Source organism: Prionailurus viverrinus, chromosome C1 (genome assembly GCF_022837055.1).
Source record: "Prionailurus viverrinus isolate Anna chromosome C1, UM_Priviv_1.0, whole genome shotgun sequence".
Classification (NCBI taxonomy): Eukaryota; Metazoa; Chordata; class Mammalia; order Carnivora; family Felidae; genus Prionailurus; species Prionailurus viverrinus.
This window is the reverse complement of record NC_062568.1, coordinates 76,676,490-76,702,417: the sequence shown is the minus strand read 5'-3', so window position 1 is coordinate 76,702,417 and position 25,928 is coordinate 76,676,490. Positions and strand designations below refer to the sequence as shown.

Genomic DNA, 25,928 nt, shown 5'->3' with positions numbered 1-25,928 from the left:
TAAACAACATAAGTCAAAGACAAATATTGTATGATTTCACTCTTATGTGGAATTTAAAAAACAACACATAAGGGAAAAAAGAGACTGAATCTTAAATATAGAAAACTGGTGGTTGCCAGAGGGAAGGTGGTTGGGAGGGAAGGGTGAAATAGGTGAAGGGAATTAAGAGTACACTTATGTGATGAACAGGGAATAATGTATAGAAAACCAAATTTTTTGGTTTAAATCATATTGTACACCTGATACTAATATAACATTGTATATTAATATTTGAATTAAAAAAATACAATAAATGTTTACTGATGTTGAACAATGTCTAGGACACATTAAAAGAAAAAGTTAAGTCAAAAATAGTCTGTGACATTTATTCTACGTTCTTACATTTATGCTTTTATTTTTTAAGTTTATTTTTCTTTTTCAAAGAGAGAGCACATAAGCTAGGAGAAGGGTAGAGGGAGAGAGAGAATTTTTTTTTTTTAATTTTTAATGCTTATTTATTTTTGAGAGAGACAGTGTGCAAGTGGGGGGGGGGGGCAGAGAGGGAGGGAGACACAGAATCCAAAGCAGGTTCCAGGCTCTGAGCTGTCAGCACAGAGCCTGACGCAGGGCTTGAGCTCATGAACCGTGACAACATGAACTGAGCTGAAGTCAGAAGTTTAACTGACTGAGCCACACAAGTGTCCCTATGTTTTTAAATACAGGAAAAAAGATCTAAAAGATACTGAACTTAATAGTGGTTACCTTTGGAGAGGGCCATTCAACTGCAGTTACCTGAGGGCACAAAATATTAATAGACTGGGAAAAAAAATCTCATATCAACCAATGTGACCTAATGTCCTGTTTATAGCCACAGGAGTTAATATGGATTAAATTCTTACAGAAGAACAGACCACATTGCTTAAATCTTGACAAATATCTTACCTTGTGAAAAATTTAAAAAGATCTAGAAAAGAACAAAGTAGAAAATAAAACAAAAAAGTAGAGCAGTTTTGTTTAAAGGGATAATTGCTGCAGAATTAGTTGACAATAAAAATATTTTTTAATACTTTGCTAGAACTAAATGAGTAGAAATGGGTATGACAGAATGGCTGCCCCACCACTAGATCTAAAGTGCCATCATATCCCTTTTGCAGACCTATGACAGACATCACCCATCAATCATGGACTTCTTTCACGACTAACAGACCCTGTCTCATGATTCTCAACCCAAATTAGTCTAATACTTCCCAAAGTTTTAAGTATTTAAGAATCACCTGAGATTTTTGTTAATACGCAGAATCTGATTCGTAATGTTTGGCGTGGGGCTCAGGATTCCTCCTTTCTAACACATTCTCAGATGATGCTGATGCTACTGATCTGCAGATCACACTAAGCCAATAAGGCTAGATCTAGATAGCCATTAATGACTGACTTGAGTCAGTTCACAAAGTAAAACATTGCAGGAGTACTGACAATATGGACTCTAATTTTGGTCTTTCATTTTGTTCATGTTTGCTGAATCACCTCTCTTAGGGCCACATGTTCCAGATTCTTCAGAGATTAAAATACGTATTGTAGAAATGCCTACAAGGCTGGGACAGGGAAAGGCTTGTTCTGGCCTCCCATAAATCTGTTAGAGATAACAGTATTTCTTTCCTCTTTCTGATGTACAGGTGGTGCCCCAAGATCTAATTGTAGGTTAGCTGTCAATTAGGTGCATGCATGCCCTTTGAAGTACATGTAAACCCTTTGATGTCACTATAATGACCTTTGTCCTTGTCTCCTTGCTCTATAAAATCAATGCACTAAGGTATGGATTTTACAGAGACTAACTATTTAGCTGCTGCGGACTGCCCTCTGTCTGATCCCACCGTAAGTTACCCTGAATAAAGCTCTGTAAACTGTATGAACTGGCGTGTTTTGTTTTCTGGTCTCAAAGTGCCTTGGTTGGGGGGATACTTTAATGTCTCTCCCCCACCTTCTAACAAAGATTTCAGGTATTTTGAAGAAGATGAGTTTTAAAGACTGAAGATCTAAGTTTCTTTAAAGAAAAGAAATATCCCATATTAATAGTAGATTTGAGTATATCTTTATGTGTTGGCTGGTTATTTAGGTTTTCTCTTCTTGGACTACCTGTTCATATGCATTTCTAAAAAGAATTTTCTGGAGCATCTAGTTGATTCAGTACATGGAGCATGCGACTCTTGATCTCGGGGTTGTGAGTTCAAGCTCCATGCTGGGTATGGAGCCTACTTAAAAAAAAATTTGGTTTTTTATTGGTTGTCTTTTTCCAATTGATCTCTATAAAAATTCTTTATATATTCAGCAATCTATACATTTTGAATGACACATTTTTCATTTATGATACGTTATATGGTTAGCCTTGAGAATATATAAACTGGGGAGTAATAAGAGATGAAGTTATAAAAGAAAAACAGGGCAAGAAAACCAGGGAAGATTTTCTTCCCCTGGTCATCTTACGTGACACCGTAAATAATGTATTGCAAGTAAAAAGATTTCTGTGTGGAATCCCTTTAGGATATATTAGGATATATATTCTTACTTAAATCTACTCACAGAACTAAAAAAAACGCAAAACTGTTTTTAGAACTTGAACAATGATGCATAGCTTGAGGACAGTTTGTGAAATGCTAGTGAAAGCAGTGGGAAATAACCAAGGTTTATCAAGGAAGTAACATGATGAAAATGTTTTAGACTTAATATGATAGTGATGTGCAAACTGGATTAGAAGAAGCAGACTTTGTAGATGTGGGTAAGTTATTGATTCAATAAGAATTCATATATTGAGGACTTCTGGGAAGATGACACGACAGGAGGATCCTGAGCTCACTTTGCCCCATGGACACAACAAGGTTAACAGCCATATCAGAACAACTAACTCTGAAAACATCCTGAAGACTGGCAGAATAGACTTTCTACCGTTAATCATACAGAGAGGGCCATATCACAAAAAGAGTAACAGGGGCAAAGATGCAGTCAGGAACCAACCCCCGCAGAGAGACTAACCACAAATTAGAGGGTCCCACAATCATAGAGAAGGAGCACCTCAGGCTTGGGGTGGGGGGAGAACCTACACTAGGAAGATGAGTCTGCATAACATTTGGCTTTCAGAAGCAGAGGAGCGAGTTATTTATTTATTTCAATCAGGCTTAACTTTAGGTACTTTAAAAATCAGCAGACTTAGCTCTAAGAGAGGCAGAAAGAGATATGAAATTGAAGCATAACAACCTTAAAAAAAGCATAACAACCCAGTTGAAATACAATATAAAAGTAACAATTTGAGAAGAGCCTGGGATCTTTAGGAGACTTCTCCAAGAATCCCGGCCTCAGTCTAGACAGCAGGCCACTTGCAGGAACTAGCAGGAGCACTCTTCCACCTGTCTTGCTACCATGATGTGCCCTGCTACAGTGCTCCCTTTCAGATCTACCCTATCCAATCTGCCACGCTTAGCAGCCATCCTGCCAAAGGAACTCGTGCCATGAAATACCTTGCAAGCAGATATGGCAAGAACCTGTGTCACTCTAAAGAGACTCCTGCTCTAGGAAGAAGGAAAGATAATCACACACACCTGAGCACACTCAGTCCCAGCAGCTGAACCTTATAGCTGGCATTGCAAAGACAGTGCCCCAATAATCAGTGCAACTGCAGCCCCAGCAGATGGACTGAGGGCAGGCATCTGGTTGACTGTTGATGCTGCCCAACTACAAATACCTTGGTGGCTCCAGACTGGCCCCTTGACAGCACAGGGACCAAATGCACACAACAAGCAAAGTGGGCCATTGCAGCTTACTGGACAAAAGGCAAACAAGGCTCAGCCACAACAGTAGGGAGCAAGCAATCTGCAGTGGAGACAGGCCTGAAGTTCCTGGCTCTGGAGAACAGGGGAAATTGTGTTACAGGGTACCACAGTACCTCTTCTTCATAAGGCTATTACTTTCAAGATCAGGATAAAAAGCTGACTTTCCGAATACGAGGAAACACACACAGATAGTTAAACAAAATGAGGAGACAGAGGACTACACATCCCAAATGAAATGAGAACAAAACCACAGCCAAGACCTAAATGAAATGGAGTTATCTCAGTATTTGAAAAAAAAACAAAAACAAAAAACAAAACAAAACAAAAAAAACCTATCAGGAATCAACAGCAGATTACAGGACACAGAAGGATGGATCAGTTACTGGGAAGATACAGTAATGGAGAACAACCAAGCTGAAGACGAGAAAGAAAAAGAAAACATTGAATGTGCCTAAAAGAAATAAAGAGGAAATACAAAATACATGAAGACAAATCAAATGAAAATGCAATGTCCGGAATCTTTGGAATGTGGTGAAAGACGTTCTAAGAGGGAAGATTACAGAAACACAGGCATACCTCAAGAAGCAAGAAAAATCTCTAATAACCTAATCTTGTGTCTAAAGGAGGTAGAAAAGAAAAAGCACAAAACCAACAGAAAAAAGGAAATAACAGATTAGAGCAGAAACAAGTAAAATGGAGACCACCTCCACCCCCCCCAAACCCACAATAGGTCAATGCAACCATGATCTAGTTCTTTGATAAACATCAGTAAAATTGATGAACCTTTAGTCAGACTCACCAAAGGAGAGAAAAATCAAGTAAATAAAACCATAAATAAAAGAGGAGAAATAACAAATGACATCACAGGTACACGAAACACAAATTGGGAATATCATGTAAACTTATATATCAACAGAAAGCAGAATATAACAGGAATGAAAAAATTCCTAGAAACATAAATTTCCAAAACTGAATCAGGAATATAAAATTTACACAGACCAATTACTAGCAATGACATTGAAACAGTATTCAAAAAATTCCTAACAAACAGAAGTCTAGAATCAGATGTCTTCATAGGCGAATTCTAACAAACATATAAAGAAGAGTTAATACCTATTGTTCTAGAAATATTCCAAAATATAGAAGATGAAGGAAGCTTACAAATTCATTTCATCAGGCCAGCATTACCCTGATACCAAAACCAGATGAAGACACTACAAAAAAAGTACGCACCAACATCTCAAATGAACATAGATGCAAAGATCTTGAACAAAAAATTACTAAACAAAATCCAACTATGCATTAAAAAAATCATTCACAATGATTAAATGCACCTTATTTCAGGTACACAAGGGTGGTTCAGTATTTGCAAATCAAAGTGATAGATCACATTAAGAGAAAGGACACATGTGAGATGGGTTAGACATTGGTATGGCCCTCTTTGGAAAATTGCATCTTCTACACCAGGCAAAGAGGTCGAAGACTATGGGGTTTATCTATAGGGATATGAGGGATCTGACACAAGGGATAAGCCCAAGGAGAAAGGAAGCATCACTGGTTCTGGGAACTCTGTGTAGTGAGAAGAGGCAAAGATGTCCAGATGCTTCCCAATATTCATTCTCCCTCTTTTTTAATAACAGGATTTCTAAATTTTGGTTGGACACATTGGCTGCCTAGCTCAATGACCCCATTTCCCAGCCTCCCTTGCACCTAGGTAAAGTCATATGATTAAGTTCTGAGATGCAAGGAAAGTATTAGATGGATATTTCAAAATGTGTCTTTTAAAGGGAGAGAGCACATTTCCCTCCAACCTGCTGCTTAGAATACACATACGATGGCTGTACAACTTGCAATCATTTTGGACCAGGAGGAGCAGAGCTGCACCTGTTAGTAGAGCAGCGAGCTGGAAGGAGCTTGTCTCCCTGATAACTTTGTTGAATGACCCAAGAACCCCACAACCTATTTCTAGACAGATTTGGATGTGAAAGAGATATAAACTTCTAAACTGTTTAAAATATTAAAAACAAAAAAGAACAAAAACCATATGATCATCTGAACGGACGTAAAAAAAAGCAACTGAAGAATATAACATCCTTCAAGATTAACTCTCAACAAAGTAGATTCAGAGGGAACATATCTCAACATAATGAAGGCTGCATTTGAAAAATTCAGTTTCATACTCAATGGTGAAAAACTGAGAGTTTTCCCTGTAAGATCAAGAATAAGTTAAGGATATTCACTCAACAGTTTTATTCAACATTGTACTAGAAGTCCTAGCCAGGGCAATCAGGCAAGAAAAAGAAATAAAAGGCATTCAAAATAGTAAAGAAGATGTAAGATTTCCACTGTCTGTAGCTGACATGATACTATATACCGAAAACCCTGAACACTACCAAAAAGTACTAGAATAACTGAATTCAATAAAGTTACAGGATAGAAAATTAATATAGAGAAATTTCTTGCATTTCTGTACACTAATAATGGAATAACAGAAAGAGAAATTAAGAAAACAATTCCATTTATAATTGCACCAAAAAGAATAAAATACCTAGGAATAAACTTAACAAGGGAAGTGAAAGACCGGTACTCAGGAAACTATAAAACACTGATGAAATAAATTAAAGATGTCACAAACAAATGACAGATATATGATGCACATGAATTGGCAGAGCCAATATTGTTAAAATTTCCATCATTACCCAAAGCAATCTACACATTTAATGCAATCCTTATCAAAAGAGAATTTTTCACAGAACTAGAATAAATAATCCTAAAATTTGTATGGAACCTCCCCCCCCCCCCAAAAAAAAACCCATGTAGAAAAAGCAATGTTGAGAAAGAAGTACAAAGCTGGAGGTATAACAATCCCAGTATTCAAGATATACTACAAAGCTGTAGGATTGAAAGCAGTATTGCATTGGCACAAAAACAGACACATAGATCAGTGCAACAGAATACAGAGGCCAGAATTAAATCCACACTTACATGGTCAATTAACCTATGACAAAACAGGCAAGAATATACACTGGGGAAAAGACAGTATCTTCAACAAATGGTGCTGGAGAACTGGACAGCTACATGCAAAAGAATGAAACGGAACCACTTTCTTACACTAATACACAGAAACAAACTCTACATGGATTAAAGACATAAATGTGAGACCTGAAACCATAATAATACTGGAAGAAAACATAGGCAGTAAGGTCTTTGACATTAGCTATAGAAACATTTTTCTAGATATAGATCCTAAGATAAGGGAAACAAAAGCAAAACTCAACTATTGTTACTACACCAAATTAGTAAACTTTTGCATGGAGCAACGAACCACTGATAAAGCAAAAAGGCAACATATGACAAAGCAAAATATATGACAAAGCAAAAAGGCAAATGGGAGAAAATATTTGCAAATTATATATCTGATAACAGGTTAATATCCAAAACATGTAAAGAACTTACACAACTCAGCATCAAAAAATCCCAAATAATCCAATTAAAAATGGGCAGAGGACCTGAACAGACACCCAGGCACATACAGGTGGGCAACAGACACAGGAAAAGATGCCCAACATCACTCATCATCAGGGAAAGTCAAATGAAAACCACAGTGAGATATCACCTTAAACCTTCAGAATAACTAAATCAGAAACTCAAGAAATAACAAATTTTGGCAAGGATGTGGAGAAAACGGAACCTTCCTGCACTGCTGGTAGGAATGCAAACTGATGCAGCCACTGCAGAAAATACTATAGATGTTCCTCAAAACATAAAAATAGAATTACCATATGAGACAGTAATTCTACTAGTGGGTATTTACCCCCTCCTCCTCAGAACACCAAAAACATGAATTCGAAAAGATACATGCACTGGTATGTTTATTGCAACATTATTTATAATAGCCAAGATATGGAAGCAACCCAAGTGTCCACTCATAGATGAATGGATAAAAGGTGTGGTGGATATACACAATGGAATATTACTCAGCCCTAAAAAAGAATGAGATCTTACCATTTGTAACAACATGGATTGACCTACAGGGTATAATCGTAAATGAAACAAGCCACTCAGAGAAAGACAAATACTGTGTGATTTCACTCAGGTGTAAAGTTTAAGAAACAACACAAACGACCAAAAAAAACCCAGACTCTTAAATACAGGGAACAAACTGGTGGTTGCCAGAGGGGAGGCCGGTGAGAATTTAGGCAATAAAGATAAAAGGTTTAAGGGTACACTTATCCTAAGGAGCACTGAGAAATACAGAGAATTGTTCAATCATTACAGTGTACATCTGAAATAAAACACTGTATGTTAATTATGCTTGAGTAAAAATAAATAACATAATTATTTTAAATAGTACAAATCCCACGTCTAATGTCACACAATCTTAACTGTCCATGACCAGATTGAAACTATTCACAGTTAAATCATTGGTAGGGTCAAAAGGAAGACTGTCTTGGCATTCAGTAAACAAGGTGGGAAAGAGACAGGGAAACAAACTATGTTTTTGGCAGTAACTAAGTTATACAGTGTAAAATTTGTTCTATATTAGGCCCAGGTGAGTTAAAATACCTTAGCAGAGTCAAGTGGTCACTCATGGGAAATAAATTAATTCTCCTGGACACTGGGGGTATGAATTAGTGACTTGGAAGAGGCAATTAATCTCAAATGGATGAGCATGTAATTTTAATTGCTCTCTATCCACAGTTCCCTTACAATCAAACACAGGTCCCCATGCAGTGTAGTTTTATGCAGATAAGCCCAAAGCTCTATACTGATTCAAGACAACAATGTCTCCAGGTGGTAAAAACTGTTTTAGCATATTGGAAAAAACATGAACACTGGTCAAGGAATCTGCAACAGAGACACAATAAATACTAAAATTGAGACTATCAAGGGGGGCCTGGGTTGAGCATCTGACTCGATTTCAGCTCAGGTCATGATCTCAGAGTGGTAGGATTAAGCCCACACTGGGCTCCTTGCTGAGTGTGGAACCTGCTTAGGATTCTCTCTCTTGGCACCCCTCTCCCCTGCTCATGCTTGCACACTCTCTCTGAAATAAATATGAAATAAAGTAAAATAAAATACTATAGAATAGAAAAAATAAAATAAAATTGAGACTACTGAAAACTTTATGGATTTTGTTACGAAAGTTTTGTTTACAACAGTTAACACAAATTCCTCCAAGCAAATTAGAGGTGTGGCAATAAAGTGAAAAAGATGTTATATATTATTTAGGGCTATCAGATCTCTCGGCCTACTTCTCAAACTAATTCTGTTTTCAATTTTTTTTTTTAAATTACTTTTTATTTTTTTAGAGAGAGAGAATGTGTGAGTAGGGGGAGAGGGCCACAGGGGGAGGAGAAGAGGGATGGAGGGAGGGGGGAGATGGGGAGGGAGAGGGGGAGAGGCTTCTGAAAATCTGAAAATCTCAACATTACATCATGCCATGATTTGGTGAGTTCAGGTATCTAGACATTCATTAGGAAATCAAAGAGCTGTGCAGTATCCTGCCTTAAAAAAAAAAAAAAAAAAAAAAAAAAAGAGAGCTTTGGACAACACTTGAGTTTGGAGTTCTGCCTAACACAAGTTTCTCCACTTGGATACATTACTTTCTGATTCTGGTAGCACCCGTCTAATGAAAACTGTAAAGTTTAGGGGAAATTACATAGATAAGTCATTTGCTGCCATTTCCTATGGAAAAGGTCAGTAAATATCAGATGCTATTATCGTCTGATCTGTGAAGATGTACAATTTTGTGGACATATAAATAGTAAAAATTATCCCCAAAATGTATTCCCCTAAAAATATAATACAACCACTTCACGCGATGTGTTTGGCAAAACATTTTAGTACTTAATCTAGCCACAACTTTGGAGAAAGAAAAAGAATACCATTACAAACGATTTGTAACATCCAAAATAAATATTGAAATACTCCCACTAGCAGTTAATACACAGATAGCACATTAACTTAGGTAATTGTGGTTATCACTGATTTAGACTAATTCAGCCATTACGTGCCCAGGGACATTCATCAGAAAATGTTAATTGGTAGTTTTCTATAGTTAGGTGGGCAGTACTTCAAAACCCAACACATGAACACTGGATCCAACAGAACTCCAATTCAAAAATTTAGAAAGATGCATACATATGCTGTAAGAAAATAGTGATATGATAAGTATCCATATTTATAATGACAGATGCTGTGTGTTTGTGTAGCCATGTCTTAAAAAGTCATACCTGATGCAAAAAAGTTCCCTTTGTGGAGATTTCGCTAAGTCATTGTAAAGGTCACATTATTTGTTTACAGCTATTGTGATGACTTTATTTTTAAAAGTCAGTAAGGGATAGAATTAACAGTTTGTTGCACATTTTCTGTTCAAATTTATGTAAGTACCTTATTTAATATTCACAAAAACAGTATGGGGTAAGTGATCCTATCTTCAATTCATGATGAGGAAATTAAAACTTCGTGGCATTAAGGCCACAAAGTTTTTAAGTAATGGACTAGGAACGCCAACCTAGGTTTTTTCATATTAAAGTTCCCATATTTCTTTTTTCAACGTTTATTTATTTTTGGGACAGAGAGAGACAGAGCATGAACGGGGGAGGGGCAGAGAGAGAGGGAGACACAGAATCGGAAACTGGCTCCAGGCTCTGAGCCATCAGCCCAGAGCCTGACGCGGGGCTCGAACCCACGGACCGCGAGATCGTGACCTGGCTGAAGTCGGACGCTTAACCGACTGTGCCACCCAGGCGCCCCTAAAGTTCCCATATTTCATACTGCATTACCTTATGAAAATCACTGGTTAAGCTTCTCACTTTGGAATAGCTTTTGTGTATTTTATTGGAAGGAAGGGGTGTTGATTATGGGAAAGTGATTTTTTACTACTTTTTAAATGTGTATTTATTTTTGAGAGAAAGAGAATGAATAGGGGAGGTACAGACAGAGAGGGGTACAGAGGATCCGAAGCAGGCTCTGCATGGAGCCCAATGCAGGACTGGAACCCACAAACCGTGAAATCATGGAAACAAAGTCAGAAGCTCAATGGACTGAACCACCCAGGTGCCCCTGGGGAAGTGTTTAAAGTGATTCGAAAAAATATTATTTTTAGGTATTTTCAGGTCATAAATGGAAAGACATGATGGTACATGATTCTATGACAAGTGGTTCAGATTATGTTCTGCTGCCTTTGGAAACTAAAGTTTAAGCCATTGAGCTCTGGTTTTAGAAAAAGAGCACTATTTTCAGAATCATTAATAAAATGTAGATGAAACTGAAGTTCTTGGTATTACAACCCCCAGCATGATTCATAAATAAAGTGAAAAATCTTTTCATACATATTGTCGAACACAGGCAACTACTTAGATGGTTTAGTTAAGGTCAAGAATATTGTAAATACCTTACAAAAATACCAGAATTTTACTATTTATAAATTGATAAGATGAATGAATTAGAAAGAAACATACCGACAGTAGTCTTAATAGTTCTAAAGGTCCATGGTTGCCCTCAAAAACAAAAAGATTACTGACATTAGGTGTATGTATCCAAAACATACAATATGAAAAAGTTTGGTGTATTCCTGTATTTTCTATATGTTATTTAATAACATTTGATGGTTATAATTACTATGAGATTTTTTCACTCTGGTATAATTCTGTGTTTATCACATCTTAGCTAGTATTCAAACTAGACATTTAAAGTTTGGAAGCAGTAACCCTGTTGTCATAAGTTAGATATTCATTTCTACACTGAGGAAATATATTTCAAGGTGTTTTTTTCTTTTTCATGCCATGGCCCTCTTTTCAGAATAATGTTTTTAATCTTTTTAGTATTTATTTATTTTTGAGAGAGAGAGAGTGAGAGAGACAGAAAGCAGCGAGCAAACAGGGCCAGGGGGAGGCAGAGAGAGAGACAGAGAATATGAAGCAAGCTCGGCACAGCACAAAGCCCAACAGGGGCTTGAACCAACAAACCATGAGATCATGACCTGAGCCAAATGTGGACGCTCAACTGACAGAACCACCAAGTCACCCCCATAATGTATTGAAATGCACACAGTACATATATTAAAGACTTGATTCTGTTTAAATATTTATCAAAATATTTTTGAAATTTGTGACAGAATATATGTGTTTTATGAATGCTTAATGTTACAGGATTTGTAATTCTGATTCAGTGAAACTATACATGGTATTGAGATATCATCAACAACTACACAGACTCTCCTCAGCTCATGATGGCTCCACTTGGGATTTTTCAACATTACTATGGTGTAAGAGCAATACACATTCAATAAAGACCACCACTGAAATTTGAACACTTCATTACACAACAGGCTTTGTGTTAAAATGAGTTTGCCCAATTGTAGGATAATGTAAGTGTTCGGAGCACGTTTATGGTAGGTGAGGCTAAACTATGACATTTGGCAGGTTAGTGTATTAAGTGCATTTTCAATTTATGATATGCTCAATTTACAATGGACCTATCTGGACATAATGCCACTGTAAGTGAAGGGAGATCTCTAATGTGATAGGAAAAGATCTGTGTTTTCTGTTGGTGACAAGTCACAGGACCTGCTAATCACACAGGATGTGTTGTCTATATTCACAATAAAAAGAAATGCTAAATTTCAGCTGAATGTTAGTGAGAAGAAAAATGTAATGTTTTCCATCCAAATTTATTCTATGCATGGACCCCACATTCAGAAAGCCTGCGGGTAATAGGTTTTCCAAAATTTTGTATCAGCAGTGATTATTTACTGGTATTGCATGCTTTGGGGCTCCTACTATAGTATCCTTGCAATTTTCAAAGTAGACTGAACATTCTTTACCAAATGAGCTGATCTACATTTTGTTGTCTAACATGATGGAAGGCTTATTTCTGAGTCACATAACACGAAGGCAGGTGGCTCTCTTCCATAAGGTAATTCAAGGGCCCAGACTTCTTCCAACTGTGTCGGCATTAGCATCTAGGGCCTTGCTGTTATCTAAATTCTGCTGATGGAAGGGGAAGAGGGTGTGAAAGGAGCACTCCAGCTTCTTAGAAAACTTTGGCCCAGAGTTGGCACCCAGCAGCACCACCCACACTTCCTTTGGCAAGAATCAGTCACATGGCCCCATCTGGGTATCACTTCCTGGTAATGACTTCACACAATGGAATGGAAAACACGAAATTTGGTTGGACAGTAGCTGCATCGACCACGATCAAGTTTTCTCTCCTAACTTTTATACGGTAGAGTTGAGGGATAGTTTTCCTACATATTGTACCATCCCTCACATTCCTGAAATGAACTCTACTTGGGTTTGGCAGATGATGGTTTTTCTAAATTGTTGAGCTGGATGAGAGGAAAGAAAGACAAACAAAACCAACTGGTAGCTCTTGCTCTGTGAATGGAAGCACCTAAGCTACAAACCTAGGAGTCATCTTTGAAGTGTCCTTCTCTTTCCTCCTCAAAGGTACTCTATCAGCTACTGCTTCCTATTTATTTTACCTCCTAAGTACAACTTCAATCTGGACTGCCCCTGCCACATCCTCACTTCAGACCCTCATAAATTCTCTCCTGGATGACTTCTATAATAGCTTTCCGACTAAACATTCGGCCTGCAGCTTTGTCCCTCGACTGAGGCCATTTTCTCTACCAATATTCTCAAATTTTAAAAACTTCACACCTCTGTAAAGTGAACAAATTGGGCACACATTAGGCACATCTCAACACATGCACTCTGACTTCTTTAGAAGTCATGCATGCTTCCTCTTTCACCATTGTGTCAGTCATAAAATGTATGACATGGAGAGATTAAAACATAAATATACACAGGAGTTTTAACGTGATCTTCTCCATCCAGTGGATTACTTCATACACACGTGTATCAGTCTGAGTTCCATCAGGATAAGGGAGGCCACAATATTATGGGACTAAGGGGATAAGTCAAGACTTACAGTTTACCTGAAGGAGGGAGAAGCTGGAAGTGAAGGTCCGTCAGCAGGGGTAGTCAGAGGGTCAGAGAAACAGTGACTTCCTCAACTTGAAGTGGAAGAATTGGGGTTTATAGGCGTCTGAGAAGCAACAGGTCTGACCACAAGGACCACTGTGAAATGGGAGCTTCTGCAGAGGTCTCCAGCATCAGCTATGTGGGACCACACCTGTGACTCCCACAGCCTTCTGGGTATAGTGGGCTGTGCTTCACCTGTGCCTGCTAAATCTCCGCAAGTTCCTCTCATCAGATAGCTAATGCATAACTACTGGGAAGGCATTAAAGGGAAATCTACTTCCCAGCCTTAGGACACGTGAGACGCGATGGTGCCAGTTGACAACAAACAATCCAACACAATGTACTTGGAATGCAGCCACTTCGGGTTGGAGACAAATACTCTAATCTGGACTGAGACTGATTATTCTAAAATGCACCAGATTTTGTCTTACTCAAAATCCTTCTGTAGTTTCCTTTTGCCTCCAGTAGGAATTTTTTTTTTTTTTTTTACCTCCAGTAGTTGTTAATGATTTTAGCCTTGCCAACTTTCATTCGCATACTTATGTACAGGCGAAAACAAATCAAATAGAGTTCTTATTTTAAGCCTTGGCTGAACAGCGAGAGAGCATTGGAAGCCTCTTCTACACCCTCAGAGCCCTGCAGTTCGTCCAGAATGTCCAGAGCCCCATAGGGGACCTCTGTGGACATCACCATCCTAAAGGGTGACATCCAAAGTCACCAGCTTGGTGCATAAGGCCCTCTATCATCTGCCTCGTGCCTACCTCTTCCGTTTAATTTTCTAATAGCCTCAGGCCACCCTGCATGCTAGCATTCCCAATTTAATTATTCATAACCTCAAAGCTCCTCCTTGGCATATGTGCTCCCCTTTCCTTGGAATGCTTCTCCACCTTGTCTGTCAGGTATATTCATATTCACAAATCATCCCTACGTGCAGATCATTTTTCCTCACCCTAACAATCTCCCGCTGTGAGTACAATGTTCATTACAAAGGAGGACTCCAGAGTGGTGTCATGAGTTGAGGAGGCATGGGTTGAGCTTGCTCAGAAATTTTCCCTGAAGCATACAGCATCTACTATCTCCATCTTCATTTCTCAATATGAGTACTTTGAAAAATATAAAAATGGTGTAAAACTTCAATTTTGGTGTTGTTTCAATAACATACAGTTTCACCTGTGTGTGTGTTTGTGTGTGTGTGTGTGTATGATTTTGTGAAAATCAGGACCCTTTTTGAAACTTCTCATTGTAAGATATTTTGCCTTTGCTGGAGAAAAACTGAAAATCATTACAGAAATGACAAAACAATATTCCTTCACTCCGATATTGATAAATTCATACGACAGCATTTTCATGCCAGTCAGAATGGCTAGACAAAAAGAAATAAGCGTTGGTGAGGATGTGAAAAGAGAACCCTTGTCCTCTGCTAGTAGGAGGCAAATTGGTGCACAGCCACTGTAGAAAACAGTGTGGAGGTTCCTTGAAGAAGATTAAAAATATAATTACCAGACAATCTAGAAATTCCACCTTGGGTATTTCCTCAAAACAAATGAATGTTGAAATTAATAAAAGATATATGCACCCTGATGTACACAACATTATTTACAATAGATAAGATAGCGAACAACTTAAGTGTATACTGATAGATAAATGAATAAAGAACATGTGTATACACACGATAGAATAAATCATCCATAAAGAAAAGAATGAAATCTTGCCATTTGTAGCACAGACGGATGGACCTGGAAGATACAATTCTCAGTGAAATAAGTCAGACAAAGAAGGACAAATACCACATGATTTGCATGTGAAACATAAAAAAACAAATGAAGAAACAAAATGCAGAAACATACTCAAATCCGTTCCAGAGAGAAAGTGGGTAGTGTTATGGGCTAACTAGGTGAGACAGTAAGAGGTACAAACTTTCAGTTATAAAATAAACTAAGTCAGAAGGATGAAAAAGTAAGGCATAGGTATACAGTCAGTAATACTGTAATAATATCATATGGTGATCGATGGTAACTCCATTTGTGGTAAGCATTGTATAATGTTCAGAAGTGTTGAATTACTCTGTTGTACATCTGAAACTAATACAACATTGTATGTCATTACGCTTTAATAACATAGGCAATAATTTCCTTATTATTGGCTATAGAAACTTTTTTCTAGATATGTCTCCTTGGGCAAGGGAAACAAAAGCAAAATTAAACTATTGGGACTATACCAAAAGGAAACAGTCTTGCACAGTGAAACCATTAATAGCACGAGAGAGAAAAAAAAAAAGGTAACTTACTGAATGGGAAAAGATATTTTCAAATGATATACCTGATAAGGGGTCAATATCCAAAATATATATATAAAAAACTTCACACACACACACACACACACACACACACACACACACACACACACACACAAAGATCCTATTAAAACAGGGGCAGAGGTCCTGAAGAGACATTTGTCTAAGACACATAGATGGCAGACACATGAAAAAATGCTCAACATCAATAATCATCAGGGAAAGGCAAACCCAAACCACACTGTGATATTGCCTTATACCTGTCTCGGAATAGCTAATATTAATAATGCAAGAAATAACCTGGGTTGACAAGGATGTGGAGAAAAAGGAACTCTCACGCACTGTTGGTGGGAAACTGCATTCTTACATTGCAGCCATTGTGCAAAACAGAATGGAAACTCTTTAAAAATTTAAAAAACGAGTTATCTAATGATCTGCAATACTGGGTATTTACCCAAAGATAATGAAAACACAAAAGAAAAAGACATATGGACCCTATATTTAATGCAGCATTACTTATAATAGCCAAGATATGGAAATAATCCAAATACCCACCAACAGATGAACGTATAAAGATATCATATACATACAAAATGGAATATTACTTAGCCATAAAAAATAATGAAAGCTTGCCATCTCTAGCAACATGGATGGATGTAGAAGGTATAATGTTAAGAGAAAAAATTCAGTTAGAAAAAGACAAACGCTATATGATTATACTCATGCAGAATTAAGAAAAAAGGGGACAAACAAAAATAGTCTTTAATACAGAGAACAAACTGGTGGCTTCCAGAAGGAAAGCATGTGTGGGGGAGGGGTGAAATAGAGGAGATCAAGAGTATACTTGATGCGCACTGAGAAATGTACAAAACTGATCATTTTACTGTATACTTAAAACTAACATACACTCTGTTAATTATATTCCAAAAAAAAAAAAATCTTTCCTCTTTTCTACATTAAAGAGAACTAGTTTGAAGAACAAATTTTTGTGAGATGACTAAAATATAAAAGAAACAAAATGGTCTCAAATAAAAAGAATAAACTGGTGTTTGCCAGAGGGGAAGAGGGCAGGACCATAGGTGAAATAGGTAAGGGGGACTAGGAGTACATTTATCTGAAGACGGTGTCATATAGGACTGCTGAATCATTATATTGTACTTCTGAATCTAATGCAAGTATGCAAATCATATTTCAATAATATATGCATGTGTATACATACACAAAATACCAGCTAAATTTAAGAAACTCAGCAAATAATTGATAGTAGTTTATGGGATCAAAAGATTTGTTTCAGGCAGGACTAAGTGTGTTTACAATAGAAACTACGGTTCAAGAAAATAAGTTTTAAAAACCAAATGTATTCTTTTTTTTTTCATTGTAGTTCTCCAATATAAATATGTATACAGAGCTGATTTTATTTTTAATGGCATAAACTTAACCTTGTAAGATTTGTAAAACCTCAAGAAACATTACAGAAAGCACAACTCAAAATGTTCTGCAATAATTATATGTAAATCAATAATAAGTTTTACTTACATATATCTGGAGGTGTAGTGGCCACATGAGACTCATCAGAACCTGAAGATCCTGCAGTTGAAAAGGCTTTGGGATTGACAACCCTTTTAACTAAAGAGCAAAATCCTGGGAGATAGGAAACTAGTCTGGCTCTATTACACAGCACCTAAGAATAACACAAAAATGAAAACTATTTGTTCTGAACATACATTTTATACTTCTAGACAATCTGTGGCAAATCCTCACACTGCAATGTATCTTTTAAAACCAAATTTTATTCTATTATTGAGCAACTACCATTTGATAAGCATTATGTATATAATTTTAAAAAACAAGTCTATTAAAAAACAGACAGTAAGTTACTTTGTGTAAAAATATGTGGCCTTTCCAATAAAGGCCAGAATCAAGAGTGCCACATTAGAGAGAACAGGAACTTCTAAAAGTTGCCCTATTTAGGAACAATACTAAAAACGTAGTACAAATAAGATTTTTCCATTCTTAAGGACTTTCAAAACCTTTAGTACATAGCTTTGTGGTACATTTTTTGCTCCTTTGTTCCTGGACTCTGAGCTCAGTTACATCATACAGTGAACGTGTAAACATCTTTCACGCATAAACTTCTAGCAAAATACTTGGGTCAGAGTAATTTAATGCAGGGGTTGGCAAACTATAGCTGAATATAGCTTGCTGTTTTGGCAAATAAAGTTTTATTCTATCACAGCCACTTCCATTTTCCTCATGTATTGTCTATTGCTGTTTTCATGCCATAATGGCAGTTAAACAGTTGCACAGGGACTGCAGAAAGCCTAAAATATTTACTTATCTGTCCCTTTGCATTAAAAAACTAAAATGCCAACTCCTTGTTTAGTAGGCAATATTTAAGAACAAATACCACATTATCTGTGAAATGCTATTAAAAGATCTGAACAATTAAGAGATCCTTGAAAGGGAGTAGGAAAAAAATTTCAGAGGATACACTAGGTTTTGAAGAAACAGCAATAAGTTGAGAAGGAAAGGGCCATTTCAGTGAGTGACTTTAGGAACAGATGTATAGTCATAAAAGGTATTTTCGAAACAGTGAAAAGTTCAATGAGGATACACAGATAAGGGAATACAGTAAAAAACAGGCTTGAAAGTTAAGTTGTGGGCAATTATAAAACACTATGTATTTTATACAGTAAAGGACTTATTACATCAAGACAACAAACCAGAATTTTAATCTGGAGGCAGGGAAGAATAGTGTAAACTGATAAAAACAAGGAATGTTTTTAGGAACGTACCACTGAGGGCAGTAGGGCCTGGAGTGGGATTAGAGAGGTGGCATGTAAACTAGTCACCAGGATATTGAAATAGTGTAGCCATTTGATACTTTAGAATATTATCCCTTTCATATAGTATTCTGAAATTCAACCCAGGTATTCTGACCTTTTTTTCATCATAAATAGAAGAGAATATCCTAACTGGTCTTTCTACCTCTCTGGCATAATTTCTTACTGGCTTTACCGTCCTTTCCCTTTTCTATTCTTCAGTCACATAAAAATATCTACCTAACATTTCCCATATTTTTCTGCCTTCTTTTATACTGCCATAAGATTTCTTCCCTTTGGCCTCTCCTTCTAGGTCTAGCAAATTTCAAGATCTGGATAAAGAGAACCTCCTTTATGTGTCTCCAAAGTACAAGGCCTGTCTGAAGAGTATTCTGCCCACCTGAAAATTTAAACACACTCCCTTGGGTTAGCACCCAACCTGCCCAAAGAAACAAATGTGATAGTTATTAGATTTTAACCTACCAGACAAACTCAGACTTTTGGGTGTTTCTCTAATTGAAATTTACCTTTACAATTGAAGACATTTACATTAAACAGAATATGGCTCAGGATCTAAAGGCAATATAAATTTTAAATTCCAAAAATATTTTAGGCAAGGCCTCAAAGTAAAAGATTGAATAAAATATTATCTGAAGGGGACAATATTAAATAGTAAATAATCAGTGGATGTTACTGTTGGCTAGGTTCTGTGTGCTAAGTGCTTACATGCAGTGTTTTACTTATTTCCACACCAGTTCCATATACCATTAACATTAAAGTATTAAATATTATATTTAATATTATTTAAGATTACTAAAATATTATGTGTAATAATACATTGCTTCACAAGTAAAAAAGGAAAAAGAAAGATTATCCAAATTATTTTAGCAACTGCCTAATACTATTAAGGATTATTTAAGCCTCTGAGTACCAAGGCCACTAATTCTACTTCGGTATTTTTCCTTGATGGTAAAGCTTTTAACAAAAGTTACAGTAAAATGTGAGTTTTTTTCCCAATCTAAGAAAATCTACTCACCAAGTTTCACTTTATTTATTTAACCAAGTTTCATTTTAATGGCAAAATAAGTCACTAAGTTTCTAATTTATCCACTGAAAGAATAGCTGACGACAGTGCTAACGTGTTTCAAATTTCATCTTCTTTTTTTTTTTTTTTTTTTAATTTTTTTTTCAACGTTTATTTATTTTTGGGACAGAGAGAGACAGAGCATGAACGGGGGAAGGGCAGAGAGAGAGGGAGACACAGAATCGGAAACAGGCTCCAGGCTCTGAGCCATCAGCCCAGAGCCCGACGCGGGGCTCGAACTCCCGGACTGCGAGATCGTGACCTGGCTGAAGTCGGACGCTTAACCGACTGCGCCACCCAGGCGCCCCACAAATTTCATCTTCTAACTTGTTTGATCCTCTAATTCTTTACTTGGCAGATTTTATGCCATTGGGTCAACTGGTAAATATAAGAACTAAAAGTGAGCCAATAAATAACTCAAAAATTAACAGTTTATTTTAGTATGAGGACAACTATGTATTTTATATGATTACTTCAAACCTAGGATTCTAAACTTGGGAAGATGACAGGCTATTAAGGTTTAATTCTAAAATCTTTATTAGCATAAAAAGAGAAACAGTCTTTTAGATACTATTTTAGGACTAAATCCTGCTTTTGGTCATGTGAGCAGAAAATATGGTCTATGCCAAAGACCGAAAACTGGTCATCTAGGAAATTCATCCATATCCGTCTACAGACATTTTTGTGTGATCCACACTGTTAGAAGAAACTTGAATTGAGTATCAGCATTGAGAAACTGTAGATTTCCACAAAAAGCCCATATTTAGCACTGTTCTTGGAAACATGGAAGAGCTGGCAGCCCTGGATTCCTATTTTCAAATGGCACTGGTTAGCAACAAATCACCGTAGCTATGGAAGGCTCCTCCCATCATCAGTAGTGAACACTGCAATTTGTCAAAATTCCTATCAAGGCATCCTGATTTACCTGTCCAGCTTCTGAAGCATGGACAACTCTTGCTATGTATGCTAACTAAGTTGTTGAAGACATACTTGCATGTTTCATTACTGACAGCCATTCAGCATGCATGCACACACAAATGCAGGTTAAACCTTAATATTCTATTCTAATTAAGGTTTCTCCTTTGAGAGTATCACATGCTTCTTTTACAACCTTCCCTTGGCTAGGTAAAAATTCACCTTAAAATGGGGTCAAGACTAGTGGTCTACTTTTATGACTTGTCCCTACTGTCACATCATTAGACTCTTAATATATCATGTTTAATTGCATTATCCTGGCTAATTACTGCCATATTAATCTTCTTAACACAGCTCTGCTAAAATGACCACAATTTAAAGAATCAAATCTAAATACTGCGACACTCAAGGCTCTCTATTATTTGATCCCAACTCCACAACCCGACGTTATTTCCCACTAATCTTTCATGTATCTTACATTCCACAAGGCAGAAATGACTTCTTGATTTCTGAAAGGGAGGGTGTCTTTGAACATACCTCCTGTTCTTCCATTCAAATCTCCGATTATCTAAGTTTCACTCTTCTTTCAAAACTCAGATTAAATGCTTCTTTAAGTAATCCCAAACCCCTAGTTTCTCTTCTCCACAAAGCTTTGAACCTGCACTGTGTAATTTTTAAGAAATAATTACAATTGTTTTTAAGTTTATTTATGTCTTTTGAGAGAGAGCAAGCGTGAGAGGGGCAGAGGGAGAAAGAGAGAATCCCAAGCAGGCTTTATGCTCAGTGCAGAGATCGATGTGTGGCTTTGGAACCCCAAGATCATGACCTGAGCTAAAATCAAGGGTCGGACGCTTAACCAACTAAAGCACCCAGGCACCCCAATTACCTTATACTTTTTTTTTTTTAATTTTTTTTAACGTGTTATTTATTTTTGAGACAGAGAGAGACAGAGCATGAACAGGGGAGGGGCAGAGAGAGGGAGACACAGAATCTGAAACAGGCTCCAGGCTCTGAGCTGTCAGCACAGAGCCTGATGTGGGGGCTCGAACTCACGTACCGCGAGATCGTGACCTGAGCCGAAGTCGGCCGCTTAACCGACTGAGCCACCCAGGCGCCCCTACTTTATACTTTTTAATGCAGCTATTTCATGTATGTCTAGTGTCCCCCTATATCAACTCCTCATGGGAGGATATGTCTAATTATTGGAGAGTTACAATCAATAAATATTTCTGGTCTATGTGAATTATACCTCTTGCTCTCATTTTGCAGGATTTGGAAGGTTACTTCCTATACTGAAACTGCTAGAAAACTTTCAGGTTAGCGAACCAAAAAAAAAAAAAATAAAATAAATAAATGAAATAAAAATAATAAAAAGCTTAAAAATAGATTCTGAATATTTCCTGAAATAATGTCTCTAAAAAATATTGGAAGGATGCTGGCACTGAATTTATTTCCAAAAATGAATCTGCAGAAACAAGTACATGTGTATTGAAGAGAAAGTTTTTTTCAAACTACCTTCAAAGCATACGAACAGAATTTCACACCCCTTCCTTCCCTTGACACTTTTCACAAGAAACATTACGCCACCAATGCCGTAATTAAACCAAACCCTCCATTTCCTAAAAGTGCCCAAACCACTATACCGCTTCAAGAGACTAATTTACTCACAGTGGCCATTTCCAGCGGGGAGAGAGGGTGCAAAATACCTTTCCTTTCGTAAAGTTATTCCTGAGAAAGGACAAAAGAGGCCAGTGACAAATTAAGCTCTAACAACACAAAGCTCGGGTAACCCCGACTATTCTATGCTTCTCTCCACCACCATTAAAGCTAAAGCTAAAGCCCAAGCTCTCTCCGTAACCCAAGAATGCCAGAATTGGGTCTTCCCCTCCCCCTAAAGGGCACAGATCCCTGCCCAGAGGAGGCCGTGCTGCCCTCAGCCCTCCCGGTTTGTGCCCCCCACCCCCAAAAGCAACTCGGACCGGATGAGGGCGGGGAACGAGGACTCGGTGACCCAGCCTGAGTCCCCAGCGTCGAGGCAGGTATATTTTAACACAGGTCCGGGCGGAGTGGCGGGGTTGATAACAGCTCCAAGCGAGGGTTCAAGCGCCGCTGACAGTGAGGAAGCGAAAAACAGCCTAAAGACAGAGTGACAAGACTGGGGAGAGACACGGGGACCCTGTGGGAATAAAAGCAATACCGAGTGCTGTGGCCCCAAGACCGGCGAACTTGGAGGGGCTAACGCGGGCGGAAACCATCCGTACCAGTTACCGCCGCCGCCTCCAGCTGTCCCAGACCCTCACTCTTCCCGCCGTCAAAATGGCGGCGGCAGCAGCAGAGGTAGCGTCGACGCCGGTAGTGTCCAGGCTGAAGAAGTTGCTTCCGAAAACATCGATGCGAAGGATCGTCGAATTGATGATGCGCACGCGCACAGTAAGTATGTAGAGCCTACCTTCCATTGGATAGTGGGCAAAAGCGATGTAGGAGGAGGAAAGGTGAGGCTGCGTGACGTGGAAGGAGGAGGGCTTCCGGTCTCGGTTAAGTGGCTCATTTCATTTTGTTCGGTTCCTCAACTCATAGATCTATTTGGTAGATTCCTCCACCCTAAGGCGTTCTTACTGCCCCCCAAGAGCTACAATCTATGGTTCTTTATATCACACTTGTTAATTTTGCACGAATCCCTGTTTTCGAGCATAGGGCACCTAGGTTTTTCTATTTGTGTACCAGGCCTTAATAGGCTCAGTAAATATATATCAAACGACTTATTTATAAACAGTATGTAATTTTCATTTGTCAATTGTGTTTTTTTTTTAAATTAATTGAAGTCCATACTTTTTTCATGCCAGTATTTCTGGGTAAGTAATGTTAGATGAGTTACTTAGTCACTTTTTGCTTTAATTTCCTCACCTGTAAAACTGGAATAATAACAGTGCCCCTGCCCCATACACTGTAAAGAGTAAATGAGTTTATATATAGCTAACATCTAACTATACATATGCACACACACAGCTCAGAGCTTGGGAGTCACAGAAAGGCTTCTAAGAAGGGACCACTGAGCTGAGTGTTGAAGTTACGTACAACTCAATTTTTCGTGCCTCATAATTTCTTTTTGGCTTACTTGTACAGGTTATATAAGAGGATTTCTGGTTGAATGATTGTAAGCTTTTTGAAACCAGGAGCCATATGCTATTCATCTTTACCGTGATAGAAATCATCTGTCAGTTACAGATGGGAGATAAAGGAGTCAGTGATCAACAGTATGGCAGGAGGCTGTCAGGAGTAACTTCATAGCAGAGGTGATGCTTGAACTGTATTCTGAAACATGAATGGGTGTTTCCCTGAATACCAAGAAAAGATGTGGAGGGGTGAGGACATTTCAGGCAAAGGGAGCAGTGTGAAGAGAGTTATGGAATCAAAAACACTGCACGCTTTTGGGGAGATCTACAAGTAATCAAGAGAATGAGTTTGACATAGACAGGGGCTAGATCGTAGTCAGCCTTCAGTACAATACTAAGATAGATGTAATCCTGGGAACAACGAGAAGCAGTTGGGAAGACTGAAGCAGAGTCATGGCATCATCAGATTTGTGTCTTGGGAAGATCCTCTGGCTGCCATTTAGAAGATAGGTTGGAAGGGTGTATAATGATAACTCCTGAATTTTTGACTTAGGATACTTGGTGAAAGGTGTTGCTTTCGCTGTATTGGGGATTCAGTAATATTAATATCTGTGGAATGTATACTATGTAGTGGCACTTGGATAGGGATTTTCCCATTATCTGTTTTAATTCTCATAAAAATACAGAAAATGGAGGTACTATTCTCATGTTAAATATGAAGAAATTAAAGCAGAAAGAGGTTAAGTATATTTCTGAAGCTTCCAGAGCTGGATTTAAATCTAGGTATGTTAGGTTCACAAGTAGTGTTTTCTTTCCCATAGGTATTGTCCTCCAGGAGAACACGTTTTTGGAGAGAGATGAAGACTTTAGTTTGGGATATCTTGAGTTTTAGGGTGCCTAAAGGGACATTCAAGTGGAATTGTCAATAAGTCATATGAAAGTAGCCTATTGCTCAGGAAAGTGGTTTATGTGAGAGACAGATATTTGAGACTCATTGACATATGGGGAATAGTTAAAGCCATGAAAACCCCTTAACATGAAGTTCAATGATGGGCTTTATGGGAAGGGAGAAAGGTCTGTGAAACTCCTGAAAATGCATGCACACTTTTGTATATTTGTATGTAGATTCATTTTCCCCCCTGTGGAGAGGGTGCATAACTTCTTCAGATTCATAAAGGAGTTCATGACTCTGAAAGTTCAAGAACTACTAGTGTAGAGTGTAAAGGAAAAAGGCAAAGCCAGAATACTAAGAAATATTAATTAAAAGGGTAACAGAAGACAAACTAGCAACAGAGACTGGCAAGGTTCAGTCAGAAGGTAGAAGGAAATCAGGAGAGAGTATTCTAGACATCAAGAATCATTGCTATTAGTGCTCAATGTTATTAGATGCTACAAAAAGGTCTTATTGAGGTCCATCTTACTTGGTAGGTCCAGCAACAGGAACTTTGCCAGAGAAATTTCAGTGGAGTAGGGTATGGGAAGTTGGAATTTTGATAACCGGGTATTCAGAGAATAAAACAGAAACTTCTTGAGGACAGAGACTTTATCTGTTTATTCACTGTATTCCTGGGACTTTCCTGTATTCCTGCCACAGAGAGGTGATCAATAAATATTTGTTGATGGGTGCAGCCCTAACCAATATCTGGTAGGAATTGGTGGACAGATAACCCAGGTCTCTTGCCCCTTAGATGTGAGGTTTCTAAGGAGGGTGTTTTACACTGGCCCCCAGAGCTTTCCAGTGGGGTTAAACTCTAGTTTTCCAAAGTAGTAACCTGCTTCACCACAGTCCCTTCCTTGGCTTTCTTCCCTGTCCCATCTCACTTCCCTATGCCCCTCAAATGTTCCCTGAGATTACCTCTAAAATACATTTCTTGGGGCACCTGGGTGGCTCAGTCGGTTGAGCGTCTGA

The 25,928-nt window shown here is 38.0% G+C and overlaps 1 protein-coding gene across 3 annotated transcripts in view; it reads right to left on the bottom strand.

Moving 5' to 3' along the window:
- MMADHC (metabolism of cobalamin associated D) overlaps nucleotides 1–23,255 on the bottom strand; it is a 37,754-nt gene extending 14,499 nt beyond the window's left edge. For 2 of the 3 annotated variants that reach the window (XM_047871586.1, XM_047871587.1), the window contains exons 1-3: nucleotides 23,104–23,255; nucleotides 22,575–22,634; nucleotides 17,622–17,766 (exon numbers count right to left, since the gene is read on the bottom strand). In XM_047871586.1, the coding sequence (XP_047727542.1) occupies nucleotides 17,622–17,766; nucleotides 22,575–22,583 (154 nt within the window). In that variant the 5' untranslated portion in view covers nucleotides 22,584–22,634; nucleotides 23,104–23,255. Of the gene's footprint in view, nucleotides 1–11,266; nucleotides 11,306–17,621; nucleotides 17,767–22,574; nucleotides 22,635–23,103 lie in introns of all 3 variants that reach the window. The other variant, XM_047871585.1, reaches the window with a different exon arrangement.
- Between the last annotated feature and the right edge of the window lie 2,673 nt (nucleotides 23,256–25,928).